Raw genomic sequence first — 27,824 nt, 5'->3', positions numbered from 1 at the left:
GTTAGATTACCAATTGTAGGGACTTTTCCTAGGGAATAACGATAATAATAAATATATCTAAGCAAGGAGAACAATAAATGTATCTACATGTCAATTTTCCATACTTTAATACACTCACTGATGGAACATCAAAAATATATGAAAATATTAGAAAGAAACCTTTAACGTGTATTAGAAAGCGTATTCTGTCTCAAAGCGGAAAGAAGCAGAAACAAAGAACATAAATAGTTAACCATCTGCTGCTGTTGAAACTTCAAAACATTTAAACCATGGATATAGGCTTTACGTTAACTGTATTAGAACGAGGAAATAGGTGAAGATGGCGCCTAAAATCTGAAAGGGAAAAAATTAATATGTATTAGTTACACTCTCATGCTAAACATTTCAATGTAAATGAACATGTATATACAACTATAATTGAAAAATTTGCGTCGTGCTGACCACATGTCGCCCCATAACTGGTTGAATGATCTCCCACCTTGGCAGGTGGAAGTAAGGCCTCCTGGTTATTATTAATTCTTTGGGAAGGTAGATTTTAGAGGAAGCATGAAGGCTGTAATGTGAAGACCGGCGCTGCAGAAAACTGATATGTTTTACTGAAACTATATCATACCTCATACCAATCGACCTATGAGTACGTTAGTCCATGATAGTATGGATGGTAGTAGAAAGATTTCTCTTGACCGTAAGCATCACCTGATTCGTTACACCTCTTAAAATTAGAAACGTCTTCAGGCAAAAACATATTTCCCTTCCATCAGAACTTGTAGGAAGAGAGAACATTAACATGGGTAGACGGAGTGAATGAGGATGCCCGAAAGCTCAAGTGGATAAATTGGAAAGTGAATGAACGACGTAGAGATACATGGAGACAAATCACAGAAGAAACAAAGGTTCATCAGTGAACTGTAGTGTCATAAGAAAAAAAATCAAGAAGAAGAAATATGATAAACCTGTTTCACCGATGCATAAACCTTCAGCGAGAGATTTGAAATTAAACTCAACAACATGATTTTTTGTGGAACTTGACACCTGGCGATAAAACGTATCAATTGTGCTCTTTTGATGCTTCACAATTCGGAAACCTGCCACGACACGTGAAAGTAATGAAAAAGAAAGTAACGATACGGGAAAGTGACGTAAATGAACAGCACGACACGCTTTCGAATTCGGATACGACCATAGACTCGGACTTGAAAAAAAAAACGAAACCTGCCTTACTTAAAAATAAGAAACCTGATTACTTGAAAATAAGAAACCTGCCTTACTCTTAAAAGAAAGAAACCTGCCTTAGTAGTGGCAGCGGGCAGTTTCTAGGACCTCTATTGAGGCTCGCCTTAATGGATTTGTCTCGTAAGGCATGAGCCTCATTTGATGGCAGTGTTGCCAGCTGCTTACTCGAAAAAATCACTAAGGTTTTTTTTTGGGGGGTAACGTAGCCTCAAGCAAGGAGCTGGCAATTTTGCTTGAGGCTCGCCTTAATAGATTTTTCTTGTAAGGCATAAGCCTTATTTTCTCGCAGTGTTGCTAATATTTTACTCGAAAAAATCACCAAGGTTTTTTTTGTCTAACCTAGCCTAAAACAAGGAGCTGGCAATCTTGCTTGAGGCTTGGTTTACAGTGCATAAAGCAAGGTTGCTAACCTACTGGTATTTTTGCCATGGCTTTTTTAAAAAAAAAGAGAGGAGAGAGAGAGGGAAGAGTTAAACAACCGACAAGTACCAACACCCATCTACAGCTTTTTTTGGTCTAACCTAACCTAAAGCAAGGAGCTAGCAATCTTGCTTGAGGCTTGGTTTACAGTGCATAAAGCACTGGTATTTTTGCCATGGCTTTTTACAAAAAAAAGAGAGGAGAGAGAGAGAGAAGAGTTAAATAACCGACAGCTGCCAACACCCACCCTAACCTACTCTAACCTAACCTAACCTAACCTAACCTACTCTAACCTAACCTAACCTAACCTAACCTAACCTAACCTAACCTACTCTAACCTAACCTAACCTAACCTACTCTAACCTAACCTACTCTAACCTAACCTAACCTAACCTAACCTAACCTAAAGCAAGGAGTTGGCAACCTTGCTTGAGGCTTGCCTTACAGTGCATAAAGCAAGGTTGGCAACCTACTGGTATTTTTGCCATGGCTTTTTACAAAAAAAAAGAGAGAGGGGAGAGAGAGAGAGGGGAGAGTTAAACAACCGACAGTTTACCTACAGTTTTTTTTGTCTAACCTAGCCTAAAGCAAGAAGCTGGCAACTTTGCTTGAGGCTTGCGTTACAGTGCATAAAGCAATTTTTGCCAACCTACATATACTAAACAAGAAGATAGGTTAGGTTAGGTTAGGTTAGGTTAGGTTAGGTTAGGTTAGGTTAGGTTAGGTTATGTTAGGTTAGGCAACAAATATATATACTGCCGTAAAAGAGAGGGAGATATGGGTGGATGGTAATATAGTATGTGCGTGCGTGTGTGCGTATAATATGTAGCATTATTAACTAGAGTGTGTTGGCAATTTACTTGCAACTAAAAAAAAATAGAGATGTCAATTTTGCTGTAAGATGAAAAGAGAGAGATTTATGGCTGGCAACAGTGGTGAGCGAATGCATCTTATCGTAATTTTCCAAGTCCCCGGGGGGCCAAATGTTTATATATTGTGATTTTTGTAAACTTCTCTTGGGGGAATGATGTGCCACACGCGCACGCGCGTACCTCTTATTATTTCCGTATTGTGACGCAAACCAAACAAATAACATGCTATTCATCATCAATTTAGCTGTATTCTGTTTGGCGTCTATTTCGAGCAGTTTGCCCGGCAGTAAAGTCTTATTGTAACAATCGGAGGTGTATATTGGCTGCACTGTATTCTGTTTATTGCAAAAATAATCCACAGTGGGTTGGATATTACAAACAATACGAGTCCGAGTTTTGAAAGTGTAATGTCTGGTATCGAATACCCGGTGACTATTTCTGATATATTAAAATTTGAAATATGAGCACGAGATGCAGAAGGAAAACGCTTAATCATCAACGTGTATTCCTATACGTTGGATAAACATGTCGTGCATCCCCTCAGGATAAGCGATGTCGACGATGATGATGCTCGTGTGATTAATCTTCTTCTAATTTCAAACGACAGTGTTCACCATTACTGTCTCAGGAATGTTATGTTTTTTTTCTCTATAAAAAAAGAGAGATTTGTGTTGATTGTTTGGTTAAAAAGAATTTCCTAATTATTTGTTTTTTGTCACAAGAATTGTTTGAATTTCAAACATTCCTAAGTGTTTGCTTAAAGATTGATGCATTAACCTGTTAAGAATGTCATATTAATAATACCGGCTCGGAAATGTTATGTCCTCTTCCTCTATAGAAGGTCATATAAATGTGCTAATTGGTTGGTTAGGGGGGATTTTTTTGATTAGTAAATTGAGGTTATAAATACGTACGTATAAAAATTTTGCTAATATGGAATGCTAAAGCTTAGTACTTGGTTTTCTCAGAGATTCGAATTCTATTAGGTTAAACAGCATAGAAATTTCACAGCAAGAATTGGCGTATACAATGTATATATTTTGAGAGGGGGGTTATAGCTTTTTATGCTGTACGAATACTGGAAGCTTGACAGTGACAACCAACAGAGTAGGTAAACCTACATCCAGGAACTGGCAACACAAGTTTCTGACAGTGAATTTGAAATAAAATATTAAACAAAATACATGAGTAAGCACTGTGATTACAAATAGTACCAGTGTTATGCCCCCAACTCCAACTGGACAACTGGGGAAAATAATTGTACAACAATTTGTACCTAATTGTACAATACTTGTACCTAATTGTACAACATATACACAGACATAAAAGAGGGAGCCTTCCCGTAACTTACTTCATGTACAATTTATATGATTTTACAACTGTGAAAAGAAAGCATATGTGTTCTGTATGCACACATTTATTCTTATTTTTTCGAAGTTGAATGAAAGCACATGTTTTTACGTTCTCGTAATACTAACCTTACTCTACTGATTTTAAATTGCTTCCAACCGCTTTTTTTTTCTGTGTTATTTCCGCATGCACGCAACATTCGCTTTCAATAGACAGAAGGAGTGTTAGTATAGCAGGCTTCGAGTTTACAATTTATTAAATTAAACAATAATTTATGTAAAAATATACTTGTACTTAACGAACACAAAATAATAAAAGCACATGTAAATGTTTGCGTGTGTTCATGTTATATGACGACCGAGTAAAAAAATAATGTTGACTCCCCGAAAGATAAAGTACTCCACGTCACCAAAAAAAATATCTCCTCTTGTCGATAAGTTGTCACGTTGTAATGAAAGGGTCCCGGGTTCGATACCTACTGGATTCCGATTCTATTTTAAACTGTATGCCCAGTCCTCCGATTAATTTATTTGTGTATAGAGTAAACTTAAAAAGTCGGTCAATTATTGTCGCGATTAAGGATTAAAAAAAAAAGAGTGGGTGAAGTCAGATTCAAAAAGAATGCCACGTGATTATTTTGATTCAATAGCTTCGTCTAGTTTGCTGCATTTTTTGACTGCACTCACGCGTTTAGTTGGTTACACGGTGCAACCTACCTTGTTGATTTTGGTTGTCATGTAGTGTATTTGGTGTCTGCACCACGTCTTAGAGAGGTGTAATATGTGGTGTGGTGTATGACCACGTGGTGAGTGGTTAACTAATCAAATGAATGTTTAAAGCAGCAGACAGGCATTTGTTGAATCTTCTGAACTTGAACACTGCTATTTGTCTACTCGGTTGAATGTTATTTTTTTTCACCAGCCTGACACCGGGATACACCTGCACTGCATCTAATGTCAAAGAAGTGCAGCGTACTAGATGAGGATATTAAATTGCATACTGATCTATTGCATGCTAACCAAACCTCTTGGGAGGTGGGCCACGGATCCTCCACATGTATGTATGTATGAAATGCGATTTGGGGGAGGCCAAATTTTAAATTTACAGCTTAATTAATCTGCATGCATGCTTAATGTTTGATTTTTTTGTTTCTAGTTCGACATGAGATACACACAATTTTATTTTTTGAAGTACAGTTAATATTACCTAGGTTAATCTGTGACATACAACTAGCGATCGACACGACCACCTGACACACAGACACAGAGAGAGTGAGCAAATTTAAAATATGATCTATCATCTCCCTCACCCACCCACATATAGCCTTACAGGTGACTCAAAAGCAGAAATTGGTCATAGCGTGACAGGTCGATCTATCGTGAACTAAACTACATGTAAGGGCTGACGGTTGCCAACACACACAAGATCTATTGCAAATTTTATTAACCTACGACATAAGCCATGGACACACACACACCAAGCCTTCCAGATAGGCTATAAGCAACTCACCTCTTGCAATTGTATAACGGGGAAAATTAGCCTACAGCTAGCAACACTGTTTGAGCTGCTTTCGACGAGTAGTGTTACCAAACTTATTTTTTTGCAAATAGGCTCTACAGCTAGAGGCTTGAAACATATACCCTACCAGAGTATGCCAACTTACCTCATGTAAAAATATTACCTAGTACGGGTTAAGCTGTGACATACAACTAGCGAACGACACGACCACCTGACACACAGACAGAGAGAGTGTGATACAGCTTATACGCAGTTTTTCCTACACACGTACTGGGTTTAAAAGATAACTTGCAACAACCATTTCACTCACCTCCTATCATATAATAAAATTACCACAGGTTTTTTGATACTTGCTGCCAGAACATGGTGGTTTTAGACTGGAAATTCAGCCCGATTATTCTATTTGTGCAAGAGAAAAATGATGATGCCTGCATTTGGAATATATATAATTCTTCTTACGGTATTTTGCGTGCCCCCAGTAACCTTGCTTTCGATTCACGGAAGCTATGACGTGTATTTCCTGTTTCGCGAACATAGGAGAACTTTTCACAATGTCGCATCAGATAATATATTGCAAGAGCGAGTTGGTTGTGTATATAAATCTAGTCTTGGGGAATGGACATGAATATAATATCAAAATTATTGCATAACTTAAAAAGAACATTTATTGCACTGCGCTTTCTAGCAAAGGTAAATGTGGAATGCCCCGGCCCCTCAGAGATTCGAATACTGTTAGTTAAACAGCAAGCATTGTCATATGGACTGACGATTATTATTTTTTTTAAAAAAACAGACCTCGTAGTAAGTTATAACCTGAGCTGTCTTGCAAGTCTCTCGAGTTTGATATCTGGTGAAGGAATATGATGCCACTATAAACTGTACACAAGATATACCTAGTCCCTGGCATGAGATGGACGAGGACCTATACAGTTGTATAATGGTTGTTTTTTTATTAAAGCATAGCGCTTATTTACATGTCAGCGCAACATGCATGCAAAGAAGGGAGGGAGACCATAACGGATAATTCTTATTTCGATTTCAATATTTTTGCTAGTCACGCTATCTAGACGAACACTGGAAGATGGGCAAAAGCGAGGGAAAGAGAGAAATGTTACCTTTTGCTCCTCTGCCTGTGTGTGATATACTAGTTTTACATGCATACGGCTGTATCGTGAAGCGAGGCCGAACATAATTTTTGAAAGCAGTCTCGAGCATCTTCGCGTTCAGCCAACAAGAGAAATAAAACATTACACATGGGGTGTGGGGGCGCAACAGCCACAGTACGGTAATGTGCATGGATGTTAAAACTTTTGGGTTTTTCTGAATAGACATACATATCAGTTTTGCAGTCTCCAGATGGGACCGGAGCTTACTCTTTATTTGGACAAGGGGGTTCAGATCAACTATAATTTTTGTTCACATCAAAATGAAACAAAGGATTTTACTCCACTGCTTACTTATTCAATATTTTTATTATTGTAAAGAATGGGGGCGGTGTGTCTTATTGTATAAAGTCTTCCAACAACCACCTCAAGAGGCGTAAATTTATGTTTCTGCATGTATGCAAAATGCACTTAACTTCTGTTGTAAAGCGAATGGAGAGTTTTGTTTTGCTGCTGTGATTAAATACTAAACCAAAATCTTATTACATAAGTTTGAAGTATATTTGTTAATACGATCTATATTATATCATCGCTATAGGTGGTCCATATTATGCGCAGGAGAATTTTTAAAAAATGTCTTGTTTCTCGAACCTGTGACCTGCAGATTTGCTTTTGCTGGCAACAGAAACAGAAAATGGCACTATGTTATTCTATACTGATACAGGTGTACTGTAATCATAACAATTTTCTAGTAACAAAACAACAACTATGTCGGAAAGAAATGGTGGGGGGGGCTTGTCTGTGTGGGGTCTTATTAACTACTTCACATCTGTACCCGCTCAACTCATCGACTACAAGGCAACAATGTTAGGAAGTGTGTGCATGGTCCCAAAAATACAAATTTAAAATTACTAATGAGACATGAACTCTCTTCACTGGTGTGTATTTGAATATGCGAAAATGAGGTACTTTGAATAACCACAAAAAAAGCTTGCAACGGTATAGAGAAGGGTCACAACTTCAAACTTTAGACGATTTTTTGTTAATCTGCAAAGGGCCAGGGCGTACGGTAAATTGATTTTATTGAAAAGTATGCAGAAGCAGTGTTGGAAGCAGTTTGAAGACTGAAACGGCTATGGAAGGACACTTATTATAATGTTAATATTTCAGTATAATGTTTTCAGAATTGTTTTTCGATAATGTTCGGTACTTAATTTAATCAATTGTTAGACAAAACATACATTCGAATTCAAGGACGGAAAATATGAACAGCGAATGAATGCTTTAGAGTAGATGTGATATTTAAAGGAGGTGATTATTTTTTTATTTTCTCAATTCAAACAAAAATTCATGAATATTATTATTATTGAATAGTTGGTTAGGTGCTCGGTTTATCTTGTCCCTCCGAACGAAAGATGGAATGTATACAAGCCTGTGCCTCCTAAGTTTATCGCGGCTATGAGGATAAATCGCGAAATGAAACGAACTGGAAACTTTCAATATATATATATTTTTTTATAACATACTTCACTAAGGAGGTCAAATGACAAGTTGGATTGCTATCCTTTTTATAATTTGTTAAATTTTATTACGAACGAGGAAAGAATGCATGGCACTTAATGCTGTAATGTTATTAATTAGATCATCGTTTATCTTGTCCGCATCGATTAATCTTCTTATGTTCTTTTTTTTGTTTTTTCGTCGCGTTTATTTCTTCTGTTATCACAATCGAGACTTCTAGATTATTATTTTTCCCCCCTGCAATTTTAGAAATGTAATTTTTCATAATCATCCAGCGAACGCCTGAGACATTTCAGCAAAATGTCGATTATTCAATGGATGTTGTAAGGTTCCATGTTTTTTTTTTTCACTATCTCTTGTTTGGTCGATTTTGAATTTGGGAGTTATTTTTTTTATTTTGCCTTTCGCGACATGTTCGACTAATCGTGACAATACGGTTCAACCTTTCTGCATAAACGTTGAAACGTTTCAACGAACAAATGAACGTCGTTTCTCACAACGTTGCAACGTTTAGAAAGTTGTTGATTTTGTTTCTGTATTTTCCGTCGTTGGGTTTCCTCGTCATGTCGATCGTCGCGAATCCGAAATCGTCACCGTTCCAGCAAGTAGAGCAGCAGCGTTCCGAAAATTGATTGTAGTTCATGTCTCCGCCTACGTAGTCATCGTACGCGTGCTTGAGGTTGGTGTGATCTTGACGAAACAAACATATGAAATTAGCGTTGTCGCGTAGTAACTGTTTTGGAATTTTGGAAAACGTTTGAGCTAGGTAGAAGTAATATATTTCTTTGTGACGACCTTGCGTGAAAAAATTGCGAATTTCATTTTGATTTTCCAGGATGGCGTCGTCGAACACAACGACTGAATTTTCACGACAATCGTCGAGTGGTTTTATTTCCGAGGCATAGGTTACCTGATCAAAATCATCAACACGCTGCCTCCAAAATTTTGGAACGTGGCCGAAGGAAAGAGACTCGTGAACGACATCATCAACAAGTTACCTTTCGAGATGCATTTACCTGGCTACCAGTACTGCGGACCGGGTACCAAACTCGAGAAAAAATTGGAGAGAGGGGACAAGGGTGTGAATCCGTTGGACGCCGCATGCAAAAATCACGACATCGCTTACAACACCACGCAGACGGATCTGGATGCACGTCACGAAGCAGACAGAAAGTTGGAGCACGCAGCTTTCGAAAGGTTCGTGAGCAGAGACGCATCGCTGGGTGAACGGGTCGCCGCACTGGGTACCACCATCGCCATGAACACGAAACAAAAATTGGGGTAGGGTATATAAATAACATAGAGTGAAAAAATAATAATAATAACAACATGTCTCGTATAACTGATTTGCCGCCCGAGCTACTATGTAAAATATTTAAACACGCAGTAAACGGAGATTGTGAGGATGTAGGGAAACTTGTAATCATAGCAAGAACGACGCCGGAATTTCGCATCCCTTGTGAAATGGTTCTCAAGGACCATCTTCGGGAGATCGGCGGCCTGAGGTGCGGTGATCTCAACATTCAGCTTTCGGCTGCATGGGAAAAATTAAACGAGAGGTTGGACAAACTGGACGAGGCAAGGCAGGGAAGAAGACGGTACACAGTAGATTGGTACAAGTCTAAGCAGGAGACGGAAGATATCATTACGCACATCATCGCGTTTTCCGAAGCACGGACTTTCTTCCTCTGTTAAAAAAAATAATAATATATATACGTGTCAAAAAAAAAACAACTTGAAGTTGGCAATAGAAATATTTTTTCCACACTTAGAGCACAGTTTGGTCGCACATATTTGCTTTCCCGGCACACAAGTACGACAGTGCTTTTGAAAATGTTTACTTGACACAGCAGTTTGGCACGTTGGGCAATTTTTTTACAGAACGCATAATGCAGAGATTTTTTGGGGGTATGTTATTTAATATCCAATGCTGTGCAATGCAAAATATAATTGTTCACTTTTTTTTTTAACTATTCTCTATGACCTTACTTGGTTTTTTTTTTTTCGCCAAATTATATGCTTCTAGTCTCCTATACAATACAATATAAAAAAAGTGTAAAAAAGGTAAAGTGTTCCCCTGTGCATAGCACCACGCCATGAAGGCGTATAGGGGGTGTGGGGGTAACGCCCCACACTTTCTTGATCCAGTCGTGAGTGGGGGTGATGTGATCAGCATCACGCCCCTGACCGCCTTTACCCCCCAGGGTTTCCCCCAGGTACCCATGTTATTCGACGCTGGGTGGGCGCCGGGGCCGCTTCCACCGTTAGAAAAGTTCCCGGATTTGAACCGGCCGGGGATCGAACCCGGGACCTTCAGCATGGTAGTCAGACGCGTTACCGACTGAACAATACAATATACGAACAATATTGTCAACAGTATCATATTTGAGCAGGTCGTTTGTCACCTAAACACTATAGCTTACAGGTTGGTAAAATCTGACATGAAAGCAGATAATACGCTTAAGTCTTATTTATATATAATTTTCACGGGCGTACAATATTGTCAACAGTATCATATTTGAGCAGGTCGTTTGTCACCTAAACACTACAGCTCACAGGTTGGTAAAATCTGACATGAAAGCAGATAATACGCTTAAGTCTTATTTATATATAATTTTCACAAACATACAATATTGTTAAGAGCACCAGTTTCCGTAGAGCTCTCTTTTTCCATCTTCCCTCGATACAGTGAAGCTGTAGAAGACACAATTAGCTAACCTAGCATACAACATACTTTCCTAATGCAAGCTTTTTTGTGGTTATTCAAAATACCTCATTTTCGCATATTCAAATACACACCAGTGAAGGGAGTTCATGTCTCATTAGTGATTTTAAATTTGTATTTTTGGGACCATGCACACACTTCCTAACATTGTTGCTTTGTAGTCGATGAGTTGTGCGGGTACAGATGTGAAGTAGTTAATAAGACCCCACACAGACAAGTCCCCCACCATTTCTTTTCGACATAGTTGTTGTTTTGTTACTAGAAAATTGTTATGATTACAGTACACCTGTATCAGTATAGAATAACATGGTGCCATTTTTCTGTTTCTGTTTGCCAACAAAGCAAATCTGCAGGCCACAAGTTCGAGAAACAAGACATTTTTAAAAATTCTCCTGCGCATAATATGGACCACCTATAGCGATGATATAATATAGATCGTATTAACAAATATACTTCAAACTTATGTAATAAGATTTTGGTTTAGTATTTAATCACAGCAGCAAAACAAACTTCACAACTGAAGTTAAGTGCATTTTGCATACATGCAGAAACATAAATTTACGCCCCCGAGGTGGTTGTTGGAAGACTATATACAATAAGACACACCGCCCCATTCTTTACAATAATAAAAATATTGAATAAGTAAGCAGTGGAGTAAAATCCTTTGTTTCATTTTGATGTGAACAAAAATTATAGTTGATCTGAACCCCCTTGTCCAAATAAAGAGTAAGCTCCGGTCCCATCTGGAGACTGCAAAACTGATATGTATGTCTATTCAGAAAAACCCAAAAGTTTTAACATCCATGCACATTACCGTACTGTGGCTGTTGCGCCTCACACCCATGTGTAATGTTTTATTTCTCTTGTTGGCTGAACGCGAAGATGCTCGAGACTGCTTTCAAAAATTATTTTCGGCCTCGCTTCACGATACAGCCGTATGCATGTAAAACTAGTATATCACACACAGGCAGAGGGGCAAAAAATAACATTTCTCTCTTCCCCTCGCTTTTGCCCATCTTCCAGTGTTCGTCTAGATAGCGTGACTAGCAAAAATATTGAAATCGAAATAAGAATTATCCGTTATGGTCTCCCTCCCTTCTTTGCATGCATGTTGCGCTGACATGTAAATAAGCGCTATGCTTTAATAAAAAAACAACCATTATACAACTGTATAGGTCCTCGTCCATCTCATGCCAGGGACTAGGTATATCTTGTGTACAGTTTATAGTGGCATCATATTCCTTCACCAGATATCAAACTCGAGAGACTTGCAAGACAGCTCAGGTTATAACTTACTACGAGGTCTGTTTTTTTTAAAAAAATAATAATCGTCAGTCCATATGACAATGCTTGCTGTTTAACTAACAGTATTCGAATCTCTGAGGGGCCGGGGCATTCCACATTTACCTTTGCTAGAAAGCGCAGTGCAATAAATATTCTTTTTAAGTTATGCAATAATTTTGACATTATATTCATGTCCATTCCCCAAGACTAGATTTATATACACAACCAACTCGCTCTTGCAATATATTATCTGATGCGACATTGTGAAAAGTTCTCCTATGTTCGCGAAACAGGAAATACACGTCATAGCTTCCGTGAATCGAAAGCAAGGTTACTGGGGGCACGCAAAATACCGTAAGAAGAATTATATATTCCAAATGCAGGCATCATCATTTTTCTCTTGCACAAATAGAATAATCGGGCTGAATTTCCAGTCTAAAACCACCATGTTCTGGCAGCAAGTATCAAAAAACCTGTGGTAATTTTATTATATGATAGGAGGTGAGTGAAATGGTTGTTGCAAGTTATCTTTTAAACCCAGTACGTGTGTAGGAAAAACTGCGTATAAGCTGTATCACACTCTCTCTGTCTGTGTGTCAGGTGGTCGTGTCGTTCGCTAGTTGTATGTCACAGCTTAACCCGTACTAGGTAATATTTTTACATGAGGTAAGTTGGCATACTCTGGTAGGGTATATGTTTCAAGCCTCTAGCTGTAGAGCCTATTTGCAAAAAAATAAGTTTGGTAACACTACTCGTCGAAAGCAGCTCAAACAGTGTTGCTAGCTGTAGGCTAATTTTCCCCGTTATACAATTGCAAGAGGTGAGTTGCTTATAGCCTATCTGGAAGGCTTGGTGTGTGTGTGTCCATGGCTTATGTCGTAGGTTAATAAAATTTGCAATAGATCTTGTGTGTGTTGGCAACCGTCAGCCCTTACATGTAGTTTAGTTCACGATAGATCGACCTGTCACGCTATGACCAATTTCTGCTTTTGAGTCACCTGTAAGGCTATATGTGGGTGGGTGAGGGAGATGATAGATCATATTTTAAATTTGCTTACTCTCTCTGTGTCTGTGTGTCAGGTGGTCGTGTCGATCGCTAGTTGTATGTCACAGATTAACCTAGGTAATATTAACTGTACTTCAAAAAATAAAATTGTGTGTATCTCATGTCGAACTAGAAACAAAAAAATCAAACATTAAGCATGCATGCAGATTAATTAAGCTGTAAATTTAAAATTTGGCCTCCCCCAAATCGCATTTCATACATACATACATGTGGAGGATCCGTGGCCCACCTCCCAAGAGGTTTGGTTAGCATGCAATAGATCAGTATGCAATTTAATATCCTCGTCTAGTACGCTGCACTTCTTTGACATTAGATGCAGTGCAGGTGTATCCCGGTGTCAGGCTGGTGAAAAAAAATAACATTCAACCGAGTAGACAAATAGCAGTGTTCAAGTTCAGAAGATTCAACAAATGCCTGTCTGCTGCTTTAAACATTCATTTGATTAGTTAACCACTCACCACGTGGTCATACACCACACCACATATTACACCTCTCTAAGACGTGGTGCAGACACCAAATACACTACATGACACCCAAAATCAACAAGGTAGGTTGCACCGTGTAACCAACTAAACGCGTGAGTGCAGTCAAAAAATGCAGCAAACTAGACGAAGCTATTGAATCAAAATAATCACGTGGCATTCTTTTTGAATCTGACTTCACCCACTCTTTTTTTTTAATCCTTAATCGCGACAATAATTGACCGACTTTTTAAGTTTACTCTATACACAAATAAATTAATCGGAGGACTGGGCATACAGTTTAAAATAGAATCGGAATCCAGTAGGTATCGAACCCGGGACCCTTTAATTACAACGTGACAACTTATCAACAAGAGGAGATATTTTTTTTGGTGACGTGGAGTACTTTATCTTTCGAGGAGTCAACATTATTTTTTTACTCAGTCGTCATATAACATGAACACACGCAAACATTCACATGTGCTTTTATTATTTTGTGTTCGTTAAGTACAAGTATATTCTTACATAAATTATTGTTTAATTTAATAAATTGTAAACTCGGAGCCTGCTATACTAACACTCCTTCTGTCTATTGAAAGCGAATGTTGCGTGCATGCGGAAATAACACAGAAAAAAAAGCGGATGGAAGCAATTTAAAATCAGTGGAGTAAGGTTAGTATTACGAGAACGTAAAAACATGTGCTTTCATTCAACTTCGAAAAAATAAGAATAAATGTGTGCATACAGAACACATATGCTTTCTTTTCACAGTTGTAAAATCATATAAATTGTACATGAAGTAAGTTACGGGAAGGCTCCCTCTTTTATGTCTGTGTATATGTTGTACAATTAGGTACAAATTGTTGTACAATTATTTTCCCCAGTTGTCCAGTTGGAATTGGGGGCATAACACTGGTACTATTTGCAATCACAGTGCTTACTCATGTATTTTGTTTAATATTTTATTTCAAATTTACTGTCAGAAACTAGTGTTGCCAGTTCCTGGATGTAGGTTTACCTACTCTGTTGGTTGTCACTGTCAAGCTTCCAGTATTCGTACAGCATAAAAAGCTATAACCCCCCTCTCAAAATATATACATTGTATACGCCAATTCTTGCTGTGAAATTTCTATGCTGTTTAACCTAATAGAATTCGAATCTCTGAGAAAGCCAAGTACTAAGCTTTAGCATTCCATATTAGCAAAACCTTTATACGTACGTATTTATAACCTCAATTTACTAATCAAAAAATCCCCCCTAACCAACCAATTAGCACATTTATATAACCTTCTATAGAGGAAGAGAACATAACATTTCCGAGCCGGTATTATTAATATGACATTCTTAACAGGTTAATGCATCAATCTTTAAGCAAACACTTAGGAATGTTTGAAATTCAAACAATTCTTGTGACAAAAAACAAATAATTAGGAAATTCTTTTTAACCAAACAATCAACACAAATCTCTCTTTTTTATAGAGAAAAAAAACATAACATTCCTGAGACAGTAATGGTGAACACTGTCGTTTGAAATTAGAAGAAGATTAATCACACGAGCATCATCATCGTCGACATCGCTTATCCTGAGGGGATGCACGACATGTTTATCCAACGTATAGGAATACACGTTGATGATTAAGCGTTTTCCTTCTGCATCTCGTGCTCATATTTCAAATTTTAATATATCAGAAATAGTCACCGGGTATTCGATACCAGACATTACACTTTCAAAACTCGGACTCGTATTGTTTGTAATATCCAACCCACTGTGGATTATTTTTGCAATAAACAGAATACAGTGCAGCCAATATACACCTCCGATTGTTACAATAAGACTTTACTGCCGGGCAAACTGCTCGAAATAGACGCCAAACAGAATACAGCTAAATTGATGATGAATAGCATGTTATTTGTTTGGTTTGCGTCACAATACGGAAATAATAAGAGGTACGCGCGTGCGCGTGTGGCACATCATTCCCCCAAGAGAAGTTTACAAAAATCACAATATATAAACATTTGGTCCCCCGGGGACTTGGAAAATTACGATAAGATGCATTCGCTCACCACTGTTGCCAGCCATAAATCTCTCTCTTTTCATCTTACAGCAAAATTGACATCTCTATTTTTTTTTAGTTGCAAGTAAATTGCCAACACACTCTAGTTAATAATGCTACATATTATACGGACACACGCACGCACATACTATATTACCATCCACCCATATCTCCCTCTCTTTTACGGCAGTATATATATTTGTTGCCTAACCTAACCTAACCTAACCTAACCTAACCTAACCTAACCTAACCTATCTTCTTGTTTAGTATATGTAGGTTGGCAAAAATTGCTTTATGCACTGTAACGCAAGCCTCAAGCAAAGTTGCCAGCTTCTTGCTTTAGGCTAGGTTAGACAAAAAAAACTGTAGGTAAACTGTCGGTTGTTTAACTCTCCCCTCTCTCTCTCTCCCCTCTCTTTTTTTTTGTAAAAAGCCATGGCAAAAATACCAGTAGGTTGCCAACCTTGCTTTATGCACTGTAAGGCAAGCCTCAAGCAAGGTTGCCAAATCCTTGCTTTAGGTTAGGTTAGGTTAGGTTAGGTTAGGTTAGGTTAGGTTAGAGTAGGTTAGGTTAGAGTAGGTTAGGTTAGGTTAGGTTAGAGTAGGTTAGGTTAGGTTAGGTTAGGTTAGGTTAGGTTAGGTTAGGTTAGGTTAGAGTAGGTTAGGGTGGGTGTTGGCAGCTGTCGGTTATTTAACTCTTCTCTCTCTCTCTCCTCTCTTTTTTTTGTAAAAAGCCATGGCAAAAATACCAGTGCTTTATGCACTGTAAACCAAGCCTCAAGCAAGATTGCCAGCTCCTTGCTTTAGGTTAGGTTAGACCAAAAAAAGCTGTAGATGGGTGTTGGTACTTGTCGGTTGTTTAACTCTTCCCTCTCTCTCTCCTCTCTTTTTTTTTGTAAAAAGCCATGGCAAAAATACCAGTAGGTTAGCAACCTTGCTTTATGCACTGTAAACCAAGCCTCAAGCAAGATTGCCAGCTCCTTGCTTTATGCACTGAGTAACCCCAAGCCTCAAGCAAGATTGCCAGCTCCTTGTTTTAGGCTAGGTTAGACAAAAAAAACCTTGGTGATTTTTTCGAGTAAAATATTAGCAACACTGCGAGAAAATAAGGCTTATGCCTTACAAGAAAAATCTATTAAGGCGAGCCTCAAGCAAAATTGCCAGCTCCTTGCTTGAGGCTACGTTACCCCCCAAAAAAAAACCTTAGTGATTTTTTCGAGTAAGCAGCTGGCAACACTGCCATCAAATGAGGCTCATGCCTTACGAGACAAATCCATTAAGGCGAGCCTCAATAGAGGTCCTAGAAACTGCCCGCTGCCACTACTTGCCTTATTTGAAAATAAGAAACCTGCCTCACTTGAAAATAAGAAACATGCCTTACTTGAAAATAAGAAACCTGTCTTACCGACGCGTAAACCTCCAGCGAGAGAGTGAAGAATCCAGCCCCGCTGAGGGTCATGGGGACCTGCGTTGCTTGCAGAATCACTTGGATGTACTTCATGGATTCGTCCGGGGCTTCGAACCAGGGACTCTCGTAAAGAGTGGAATTCAGCAACATGCTCTGTGGAAAAATGAATTGTGTAAAGGTGAAGTACGTAATCACACAATAATCTTATATTTATATGGATATAGTACACAGGAGAAGTATGTTGGGTGCAAGAAAAAGAATGTATCCAATTAGAGAAAAACAGTTTGTAAATCAAAACTTAATATAATAATTGTTTACACCATTGAAGGATATTTGAAAATAGTAGTCTGTGTGTATCTTTAAATCAATTTATTTGCCCAATCGGCATATCGTAAAGTAAACTAATATTTTAGACACTCTGCCTGTCATATTTTATATAGATTATTTAGAGCCTATCATTATTGTGTAGAAGCATTGATGTTCCGAATGGGGGCAATGCTCCCTAATTTAGACTTTATATTCATGAAAATGTTCTGTAGTTTAACTTCCACTTAAAAATCCTGGATGTGCTCATGTGCATAAGGTAAATGGAATAACCAACATAAAATACATCAGATTACATTGTAGGCCAAAATTAATAACATATATTCTAACAGTATACTCCAAAACAACATAAGGAGCAGGGCCTTAATTAACCACCATTACAAAGTTAACTGCAATTTAATGTAATTTAAATTATTCAATTTTTAAAAGTATATTTATTTATGTATTTGACTATAGCATTATGGACGACCCCACCTAGTGGTTGCAGGACCTTGTGGTTAGTGGTTAGGGCTTCCGTTCTCTGATGATCCCCTAGGCTGTACCGGCGGTAGCATAGCTACTGGCAGGGTCTCCCATGCCGGGTAGGCTAGCGGGTAAAGAGCCAGACTAAGAAGCAACCTAACGGTCAACGGCTCCAAAGGCGGAAGAAGATGGATGGTAATCTCAACGGCTGAGGGGGCGGAGGAACCTAGAGGAGTAATACCTCTATAAAAAACCTTGGTCCATCTGGCTCCGGCTGGTAGCACCTTGTAAGGGCCCGTTGCCAGGGTTACGGTGAAGACCTCAACGACATCTGTGGCGGAGAAGGAGACCTTCGGAACGGCAGAGATTGCGGAAGAGACAACCCACCTTCTTGGAAGAAGAGGGAAACCACTGGCTTGTTGAGAAGGGGAACTTCATAGGCAAAGGGAGTAAACCCCGAAAGAAAATCCTGGTCCGCCAGGTTGGGGGTTGGAGTGAGAGACATTAACTCTACCCGTAAAACATAGAGCAGAACAGCTAGGTTATGCTCACTGCAAGCCCAGAGGCAGAAAAGAGTCAGCTCCTCCACTAGGCTAAAATGCTGTAGGCCAATCCCCTGCACATTTGAACCTACAATGATTAAAAGAATAACAAGAGAGCAAGCCGGACAGATCACAATGACGACGAATTGGCGAGGATATGGCTCAGTGAATGTTGGAACATGGAATGTAAGGAGTCTAAATGGGAAAGAATGTGAATTAGTAAGAGATAAAGGAAACAAAAGTGAAATACCTTGCAGTTACAGAAACAAAGAAGAAAGGAAATGGAATTGAAGAACTTGATGAAAACTTTCTTCCATTCTACAGTGGAGTACCAAAACAAGAAAGAGCAAGACCAGGAGTGTGCATGTATGATACATAAAGATAGAAAGGAAAATGTCAAGGAATGGAAATTTATAAATGAGAGAATAATGACAGTAGACATTTTAGAGCAGAAAGAATTAACTCTAGTGATTGTATATGCCCCTTACGAGAATGAAACTTCAAACAACAAAGATAACTTTTATGAAATACTACAAAGAACTATTGAAGACGTAGATAAAGAAGTTATTATCCTAGTAGATATGAATGCCAGAGTGAGAAATAACACTGATCGATGGAGAAAAGTAATAGGAAAGTATGGAGAAGAAGTGATAAATAACAATGGAGAGAGGCTATTGGAACTCTGTATAATAAATGATCTGATTATCACCAACACTATGTATATACATAAAGACATACACAAATATACTAGAGAAGAACCAAGTAGAAATGAAAAAATTATAATAGATTACATCATTGTGTGGAGAGAGATGAAAAAGTTCATAAGAGACGCAAGAGTTAAAAGAGGGCCAGAATAAACACTGATCATAAACCTTTTATTAAATATGACCATAGAGGTTAAAAGTAAGACATCGAGGATGAATAGAAGGAAGAAAACGATAAATTACAACATAAGATAGAAGATAAAAGTTTACAAGTTGAAAGAGAAAATTGTTCAAGAAGAATTTAGAAAGAAAGTGAAAGAAGGACTAGCGAATGAGCAAGTTGAAGAAAGACAAGAGGACTTAGAAAAACTCTGGAGTAAATAGAAAGGGGCAATAATATCTGCAGCTGAACAAGTGTGTGGAACATCTAGAGTAGGAAGCAAGAAGAAGATAACAAATTGGTGGAATCCAGAAATAGAAGCAGAGGTAAAAGAAAAGAAATAAAACTTTAAGAAATACCTGTCTGTGGGTACTCTGGAGGCATTTGAAGAATACAGAAAGCAGAGAGATAAAGTGAAGAAAGTGGTTCAAGAGGCAAAGAAAGAAATGTGGGAGCAATTTGGAAGAAATATGGAGCAAAATCGTAAAGAAAATCAAAAACCTTTTTACAAAGTTTTGAAGAACATGAGGAAACAAAACGTTTGCCCTTTAAAATTTATATATAGTGAAAATAAGAAAATATTAACAAATTCTGAAGAAATAATGAAAAGATGGAAAAACTACTTCCAAAAAGTATTAAGTGAAAATGAAGGAAGAAACGTACCAAATGAAGAGGAGGAGGAGGAGGAGGAGGAGGAGGAGGAGGAGGAGGAGAACAGGTCTGAAGAACCAGATATCCCAGATGTAGAACAAGAAGTAATTACACGGGAAGAGTTAAAGAAAGCTATTAGTAGAATGAAACTAGGAAAGGCAGCTGGTCATGATGGCATTGCACCGGAAATGATCAAGTATATGGGAATGAAAGGAGAAGATCTGTTTCTAAGAATAATAAATGTGGCATGGAAGGAAAAGAAGATAGTGAAGGATTGGGAATATCAATACTAAAACCAATATATAAGAAAGGAGATAACAGGGAACGGAAATCATAGAGGTATTTCACTACTCAGTGTGCGTGGCAAAGTCTATTCAAGAATTTTGGAAACTAGACTAAGACAAGAAATATAGGATAAATTATAGGAGACACAAAGTGGATTCGGATCAGGTAGGGGTGTCCAAGATCACATATTTACAATGTGGCAAATAATAGACAAAGTTATAGAATACAATAGAGAATTATACCTATGCTTTATAGACTTGGAAAAGTCTTTCGATAGGGTGTCATGGCAAGAGCTATGGAAAACCCTAAAGAAAAACAATGTAAACAAAAAATTAGTAGAAGCAATACAAAGTTTCTATAAATCAAATAGATGCTATGTCAGAACTGGCAATAACAGATCAGAGGAATTCATATCAACAACAGGAGTAAGACAAGATGATATTTTATCTCCATACTTGTTTATCATTCTGATGTATGATGTTCTGAAAGAAATAAAACCAAAGATGAGAAAATTCAAAGTAGGAAATTGGAAACTGAAAAGTGTAACTGTATCTGAACTTTTATATGCAGATGATATTGTATTGTTTGCAAATTCACAAGCAAACCTACAAAGAAATTTAGAAATAATAAATGGTAATATGTCAAAGAAATATATGAAAATATACAAAGATAAAACAACTGTGTTAAGGATAGGGAGAATATAAAAGCCCTGCATAATAAGTCTTGAAGATTCAGAGCTAAAACAAGTACAAAGTTTTAAGTATCTAGGTGTTACAATCGATAGTAATGGAAAAATAGATGAAGAATTAAACACTCGAATAAATAATACAAACAGATTATATTTTGCCATAAAGAAAGGATTTGTAGGGAAAAAATAAATAAGCCAAAAAACAAAAATGATTGTTTACAAATCAACTTATGTGCCAAGATTGATATATGGAAGTGAATCCAGGATAATTATTGAAAAACAAAAACAAAACTTACAAACAGTAGAAATGAAATATTTGAGGAGAACATTGGGAAAGACCATAAGGGACAAAATCAGAACTCAAACAATCAGAATAACATTAAACAGAAAACCAATATATCAGGATGTTGAGCAAGCACAACTCACATGGTTTGGACACCTAAGCAGAATGCCCGAACATCGAAAGCCTAAACAGGTATGGGAAGCAAGAATGGCAGGATTGATGCCAAGAGACCGAAAGGAAGACCACGTAGGACATGGAATGAGGGAATGAAGGATATCCTGAGCATGAGGAACATCTCGTGGAGTGAAGGAAGGAAGTTGACAGAATATCGTGACAGATGACGAGCTCTCTGCAAAACCCCGACACCAATCGGTAGAAGAGGATCTGAATAAGTAAGTCATTATGGACGATAAAATATTAAAATTTCAATAAAAGACAGTTTAAATTGACAGTCAGACTTGCATTTTATGTGTAAAAAAACTGTAGATTTTACCATAATGTCTAAAGGTGTGTAGATGAAAAGTTAACTCTTTCATTTGAAAACTTTCCTTGCGAGTTTCATTAAGAGACGGTAGTATAGTCTTAATTCAAAACTTCATGATTTCAGAATGCTTAGATTGTGCAGAATAGTAACTTCAGCAAAGAGAAGCAAAGGAAGTAACAATACATCAAAACAGAAAAGCAGAATTGAGATCGGACCATTTTTGACGCTTTGTACCATCCTATTTTCTCACCCATTTATGAGCATATATGTTCCATGTGTGACAATTTAATTTTCGGAATGGCCACAACGTGTTGCTAAGGTGTGAGTTGCAAACTCATGTACAAAACACGTTTGTCCATATTCAAACTTGAGTTCACATGAACCACAGACTAAGTGGTTCCTTCGTTCCTGAGCAGCAGAGGAAGTAGTACGTGTCACCGGAAAAACAGTTCCACCTTTAATGTTAACAGATAATTACAGAGAGCGACGGCTTAACATTTCTCATCTTATGCACAGTGCAGAGATACTTGATAGGGCCATTACCGATGATGAAACGTGGTGCTTTCAACATGATTTGAAAATTAAACTCGATATAATGCATTTCAAAACACAGCATTCGACTAAGCCTAAAAAACACACTAATCTCGCTTGCAGTTCAAAGCTTCTGTGAACATGCGGTGAATCAACAATCTTATTTGGAAGGGTTGACAAGGCTAAGAGAATCTGCCCTGAGGAAAACACGCGAACATTAATCTCGAAGATGGATTCTCGGCCTTGACAATGCCCCACCTCATAATGTGTTACGATTTAGTGCGTTCCTGGCTAAGGAATCAAACAAATTGACTATCTACATTATTCATATGATTTAGCTCCCTGGAGCTTCAGGTGCTTTCCCAAATTAAAAAATACCTTGAAGGGGCAAAGAGTTTATGGCATTCTCGCATCCAACGCACGTACCTGTTGCTTTATATCGCTTCCACATTTACAGTACAAATACATTTGCAGAAGGAGTAGAACGGAATATGTGATAACTGATACAGCCATTGCAATGTTTCCTTGAATCTGAAAAATAGAAGAAATAATGCACAGATATAGAAAAACCATCGTCTGAACTTCTGACAGTAATCTTAATTCGCAACATTGTAGAATCTATGATTAAACCTTTCCTAAAGTTCATATTAGATGACGAATGAAAAACCTGATTTTCAGCTAGACGTGACGAGCTATATCTTTGCGAGTCAACCCTGACCAAGTCCGAACTGTACTACTTCGTAAGAGTTATAGATAACGTAAACGGGGAGTAGGTGGCGACTGCTCTTCGCCTCACTCTCTTCATGAAGTATCCAAAGTCTCCCGCAAAAGATACAGCTCGTGAACTCTATAGAATTCTTCAGTCATAGAGCCTTCAATCTCAACAAAATTAGTAGAACATGCCTTACCCTGCTGGCTAGATATGCTTGGAAACACAGATTTATAGAACTCAGAAGAAATATCATGAGTAGCATCGGGGATATTGCGTCATTGACATCATTAAGGAACCTGAAATAAATGTCAAAGCATTATTAATTTGAAACAAAGTATACTCTTACAGGCTGGGAAAATTAAAAGTGCTTTGAACCTGTTTATCTCCTAACACATGTGTAATTTTTATCATCCTGGTGGATATGCACTAGCATAGCATTAGCCATAATACATGTAGTATCTACGTGCATACATTTGATCATGAATTCTTATATAAGACACATACATGTACACGGATTGTGAGAGGATGACCCTTCATGAAAATACCAAAATGTCGACTTCTCTTCAAAGTAGACACCATTGCCTATACTTTGCAGGTTAGCGAGGCTTGAGTTGTATTATTACCTCTTTATCGATTTAATCATTCATCCTCATGTTTGCGATCAGCAAAAGTGGCAGAAAAACGAAGTAAAACGAAACAAGCCAATGAATCATTAAATACATACTATGTACAGTCACGGACACTTCTGGGTTGTAACAATCCCATGAAGTGCTAATGTCAGCGTTACAACACAGAAGTGTCCGTGACTGTACGTGTAATGTATATTACATCTTATATAAGTTATATAGAAGCATAAAGATAGCCATCCTTGCAAGATGATAGTAGTTCTTGACCATAGTCTTGTAAAGCTAACACGTAAGAACTTACATAACTTCCTTATCATTATACGTAGATCGATGGTGTCGTGGGAGAAGCGCACGTGGGAGGAGCGCACTGTGTGATCTGCGAACAGAGAGAAAAAGATCGTGGGTGAAGCGCACATTCAAATGTTCTTCTTTCTTTTCTTGCAGGTTAATACGCAATGGAAGTTATTACCAGTGCCAAGAGTAAACCTTGTCTCTTACTGGACGGACATCAGTATCGTGTTGGCCGTAAGACTGAAAATGTTATCTACTGGAGATGTGTAAAGGAACGCCGGCTGAAGTAAAAGGGATCACTAGAGACAACATTAAACAACGACGTTTTGCAAAGAAAACATCATCAGTGTGTTCCGAATGTTGCTGAGTTAAAAGTTGTAAAACGATGTCTGTATGCAGGAAAAGAGCAAGGGAGGAACTGTCTACGCCAGTGAACGTCGTCTACAAACAAGAATTTGGGAAGTTGACGAATAGAGGTTATGAACTAGTTACTGAAATTCCAAAATATGATAACGTAAAAACCTCTTTGTGTGAAATACGTAGGAAAACACTGGACTGGACAATACTTCTTTGCCGAAAACCATGTGGAATGTTTATAGACAAAGACACAGGGCAAACAACCCTGTGGAAGGTTGGAATAACAAGTTAAATAGGATGGTGGGAATACATAAACCAAATGTTTATTTCCTCATTCAGAAACTGATGGAAAACGCTGAGGAGATGAGCGCCAAAATTATAGCTAAAGACCTAGGCATTCCAGGTCGCAAGAGAAGAAAACAGTATATTGAAACCGACAGGCGTATAAAAACAATTTTAGACAAATATGTTGAAACTGAAGATTTGTTTCGTTGCCTCAATTCTCGGTAGTAAGTTGTAAATTTGATTTCAGATCGTTCTGAAAAGTTGACGAATCTGTAATAGAAGCTGCTGATAGAAGAACTTTTAAAGCACCTTCGTGTATTAATCTACACGTTGTCTAATCCCAAGTCTGGAAAGAAAAGTGCGAAGGGAAGGTTCTTATTGAAAATCATACTGTGCGCTAATCCCACTAACACCTGAGATCCTATGCGCTAGTCTCACGAAATCTTGCTGTGCGCTGATATCACGTGCGCTCCTCCCACGTAATCAGATCGATAGGCGTGATAGTCGATACACTATAGTCAAGTTTAAAGTAGATTACAAATAAACTAGAGATCATAGGAATTTCTTATGAATTGGGGTCGACATTGTAGGAGTTTACAGATTACGAATTTTTGCATAGTATTTTAGGAAATAGTTTCAGATAAATACGACGACAATTCAACTAGTTTATTGTAAAATGATTCATGATTCACCAATACTGTCTTTTCCACAAACACGCAACTTAAAAAATTAAATTGGTAGTAGTTTTCTTACTTCAGTATTTTCATATAATCGGACTAGTAATATTTACAGTATACACTGTTACAGACTATCGTGAATGTATCTAAAGTTCAAATCACCAACCCTGAGACCTTCTGTAAACAGAACCACGTGCATGCAGAAAGGATTGCAAACTCATAGGAGTAAAATAATCCACACGAAAATCCAGCGTTGTTACAGGATTCATTACGTAAGGTAAAACAACGGCCAATTTGTAGTATGAGATACGCTGCCGTAAATGACGTCTCACTTTAAACCCAATGCTCTTTCTTTTGTACTTATTGCTTCACCTTTATGGTTAACTCTTTGCACCAGTAATCATTTCCCATACATTTGGCTTGTATAATGAGCATAAACAGCCATATTCAATGCTGTAAGTCCAATAAATATATTGATGATGATGATCATAACAAGACAAAGAAAGTTCGTAAATTGCGGTTGGAAACTTTGACAAGCATCCTAATAACGATTTTTTTTAAATAATCGTAAAATAACTTGGTGACATGGCAAGGCAAGATAAGTGTGAACATTTTGTAGGAATATGCATTATAACTTTCAATGAGCTTAGAGATTTCTGTACATAATGATATTTTATAACATTGGTTATTTGCTAAAAACAATCATGTGAATAGCAAGGAAGTAGTGCCACTTTCAACATGGCGAGTTGTATGCGCACAGGAAGATCTCCGTGTTCAGTGATTCATCGAATCGGTGAGACGATTTGTTTACAGAAGGTCTCCGGGTTGGTGATTTACACTTTAGATAAGTTCCAGAGATATGAAGAAGTACTACCTTAAGATTTGGCACACACACACACGAGATGCAACAGGAAGAAATTTCAGCGAGAAATGCATATTTCGAATCCGGATCTTTCACACAGAGCATGCCAATGGCATGATATGCAAGAGAAATTAGTTTTAGTCTCGGTGAAGCCTAAATATTGGGATGAAATTTCTTCACGAAGCCTGAGTTGACTCGCAAGGCGTGAGATGCTTCCTACGTCGTAGCATTTTGAACTCTAGCAGTTTCTGAAGTATCAACAGCTGTCTTTGAAAAGAAACTTAGGCCTACATATACATGACATTTTGTACACTTGTATTTATTTAACAATCATATTTACCTTCTGAGGTTCTGGTGTACAAAAATCCATTCCCGAAACATTTCGATAGATGAGATCTTAGAATCGACAGGATCTCCTAACAAAGAGGGACAGATCTTTCTCCTAAATCCTTCACCATAGCAACGAGTTGAGTCCTTGTCCAGAATTTCTGCGGAACACCAGTTTTGGCAGAACATTACAGGTGCAGGGGACAATTCCTTTATAATCTGCCGCAAAGCCGTCGAGAGCATCTGAAGATTCTCGGAGATCCAGAGAAAGATGCTGAGCCACAAGAGGTCACATGAGTAAGTCCTTAAGTTCATAAAGGCGCAACCAAGAACTTGAAACATTAGCGAAAATTCATAACCAGGGGAAACTGACGTGTCGAATGGATACCACGTTGGCAAACGCATTGTCTTGATGAAAGAGCTGTTCCTAGTGTGTTCATCTCCCACTGTTAGAAGTGGCGCTACATTTGGTCCAAGCATCCACAGACCAAGGCTCAATGTCGAAATTGTGAGATAAAGTACTGTTGTGGTACGGAATCTACTTAAATACCTCTTTTTCTTCACATCTTGAAACCGTAGAAGCAATCTGGATTTCTCTGTTCTGTAACACGACTTCAATATGTCTCTGATTTTTCTCCTGTTCACAAAGAATATGAGAGCCCTAAAGTTGTTCGTGAGTATATATAAGGTTGTTAAGCAATTGAACATGGCATCATGAAAACGCCCTATCTTCGTGAAGAGATCGGTAATGCCCGATAATAATAATATCATCGCAAAACAGTTAACAAGAAGATATAATGACCATCTGAAAATAATCAAGAGCATTCTCATTGGCTGTTTTCTCTCTACATCATTCGTTGGGCTCCATGTTCCACTTCCAATAAGTGTATAGATTAATGGATTGAGGGTCTTCTGTAGTACATCATTGGTTCTGTACATTCTGGTTTTTATGGTTTAGTGTTATGTTTGATAACTTCACGTGTGTTCCTTTTTTGTTTTGCATCTCTTCTTGTTTCCGTAATCCTGTTTTTTCCAGCTTTCTCTCATTGTTGATTATTTTACATACGTCTTGATTTACGTCTTTCTGCTTTCTCGTTTTCTATTGATCCAAATGTCTTGAGCTCCATTCCTCAACTTTGCGTTCCAATTATTTATGGTCTCGCTTCTTCATCACATTCGTCTCTTGGTTGTTTCATAGTCACATATTTCTTAATTCTTCCCGATGAATGTTTATATTTTATACAAATATCCTTTCTTGCAGTTTTCACGTCTTTTCTGCACTATTTTTGTTACCTTACGTCGTCGACCTTCTGCAGGTAAATCACAATTTCCTCTGGTTCTTTAGCATAAACAGTGTATATGCACAGAATATATGACAAAGTATAATTTGTTGGTGACATTTGCTTTACTTTTGACTATAAAAAGTATGCTTGTGATGCACAGGAACAGCATACTTTTTGTTCAGTGCCAGCAATATGCTCTAAGTTTCAATATCTTTCTCCACGGGTATTTGTTTCCTTCTTGTCTTTCATAATGTATTCTTCAATAATATTTATTT

The 27,824-nt window shown here is 37.8% G+C and overlaps 1 protein-coding gene across 1 annotated transcript; it reads right to left on the bottom strand.

The window, feature by feature from the left end:
- Positions 1-282: 282 nt before the first annotated feature.
- LOC146002175 (odorant receptor coreceptor-like) lies at positions 283-26,671 on the bottom strand. The gene is made up of 5 exons (XM_083139893.1): positions 26,280-26,671; positions 23,038-23,137; positions 22,556-22,660; positions 17,013-17,168; positions 283-333 (listed from the first exon to the last, which is right to left on the bottom strand). The coding sequence occupies exons 1-5, from the start codon at positions 26,669-26,671 to the stop codon at positions 283-285; spliced, it is 804 nt and encodes a 267-aa protein (XP_082996019.1).
- Between the last annotated feature and the right edge of the window lie 1,153 nt (positions 26,672-27,824).

Source organism: Lepisma saccharinum, chromosome 18 (genome assembly GCF_977018435.1).
Source record: "Lepisma saccharinum chromosome 18, izLepSacc3.1, whole genome shotgun sequence".
Taxonomy (NCBI): Eukaryota; Metazoa; Arthropoda; class Insecta; order Zygentoma; family Lepismatidae; genus Lepisma; species Lepisma saccharinum.
The sequence above is the reverse complement of the archived record's forward strand: the minus strand, read 5'-3'. Positions and strand labels throughout refer to the sequence as shown.

Bases quoted from the DNA above. Each gene is read 5' to 3' on its own strand.
- LOC146002175 (XM_083139893.1), bottom strand. From the start codon at position 26,671: ATGCGTTTGCCAACGTGGTATCCATTCGACACGTCAGTTTCCCCTGGT. The intron at 22,661-23,037 runs GTAAGGCATGTT...TCTATTTTTCAG, and splicing joins AAGCATATCTAGCCAGCAGG to ATTCAAGGAAACATTGCAAT. The intron at 17,169-22,555 runs GTACGTGCGTTG...ATTTTTCCACAG, and splicing joins GAAGCGATATAAAGCAACAG to AGCATGTTGCTGAATTCCAC.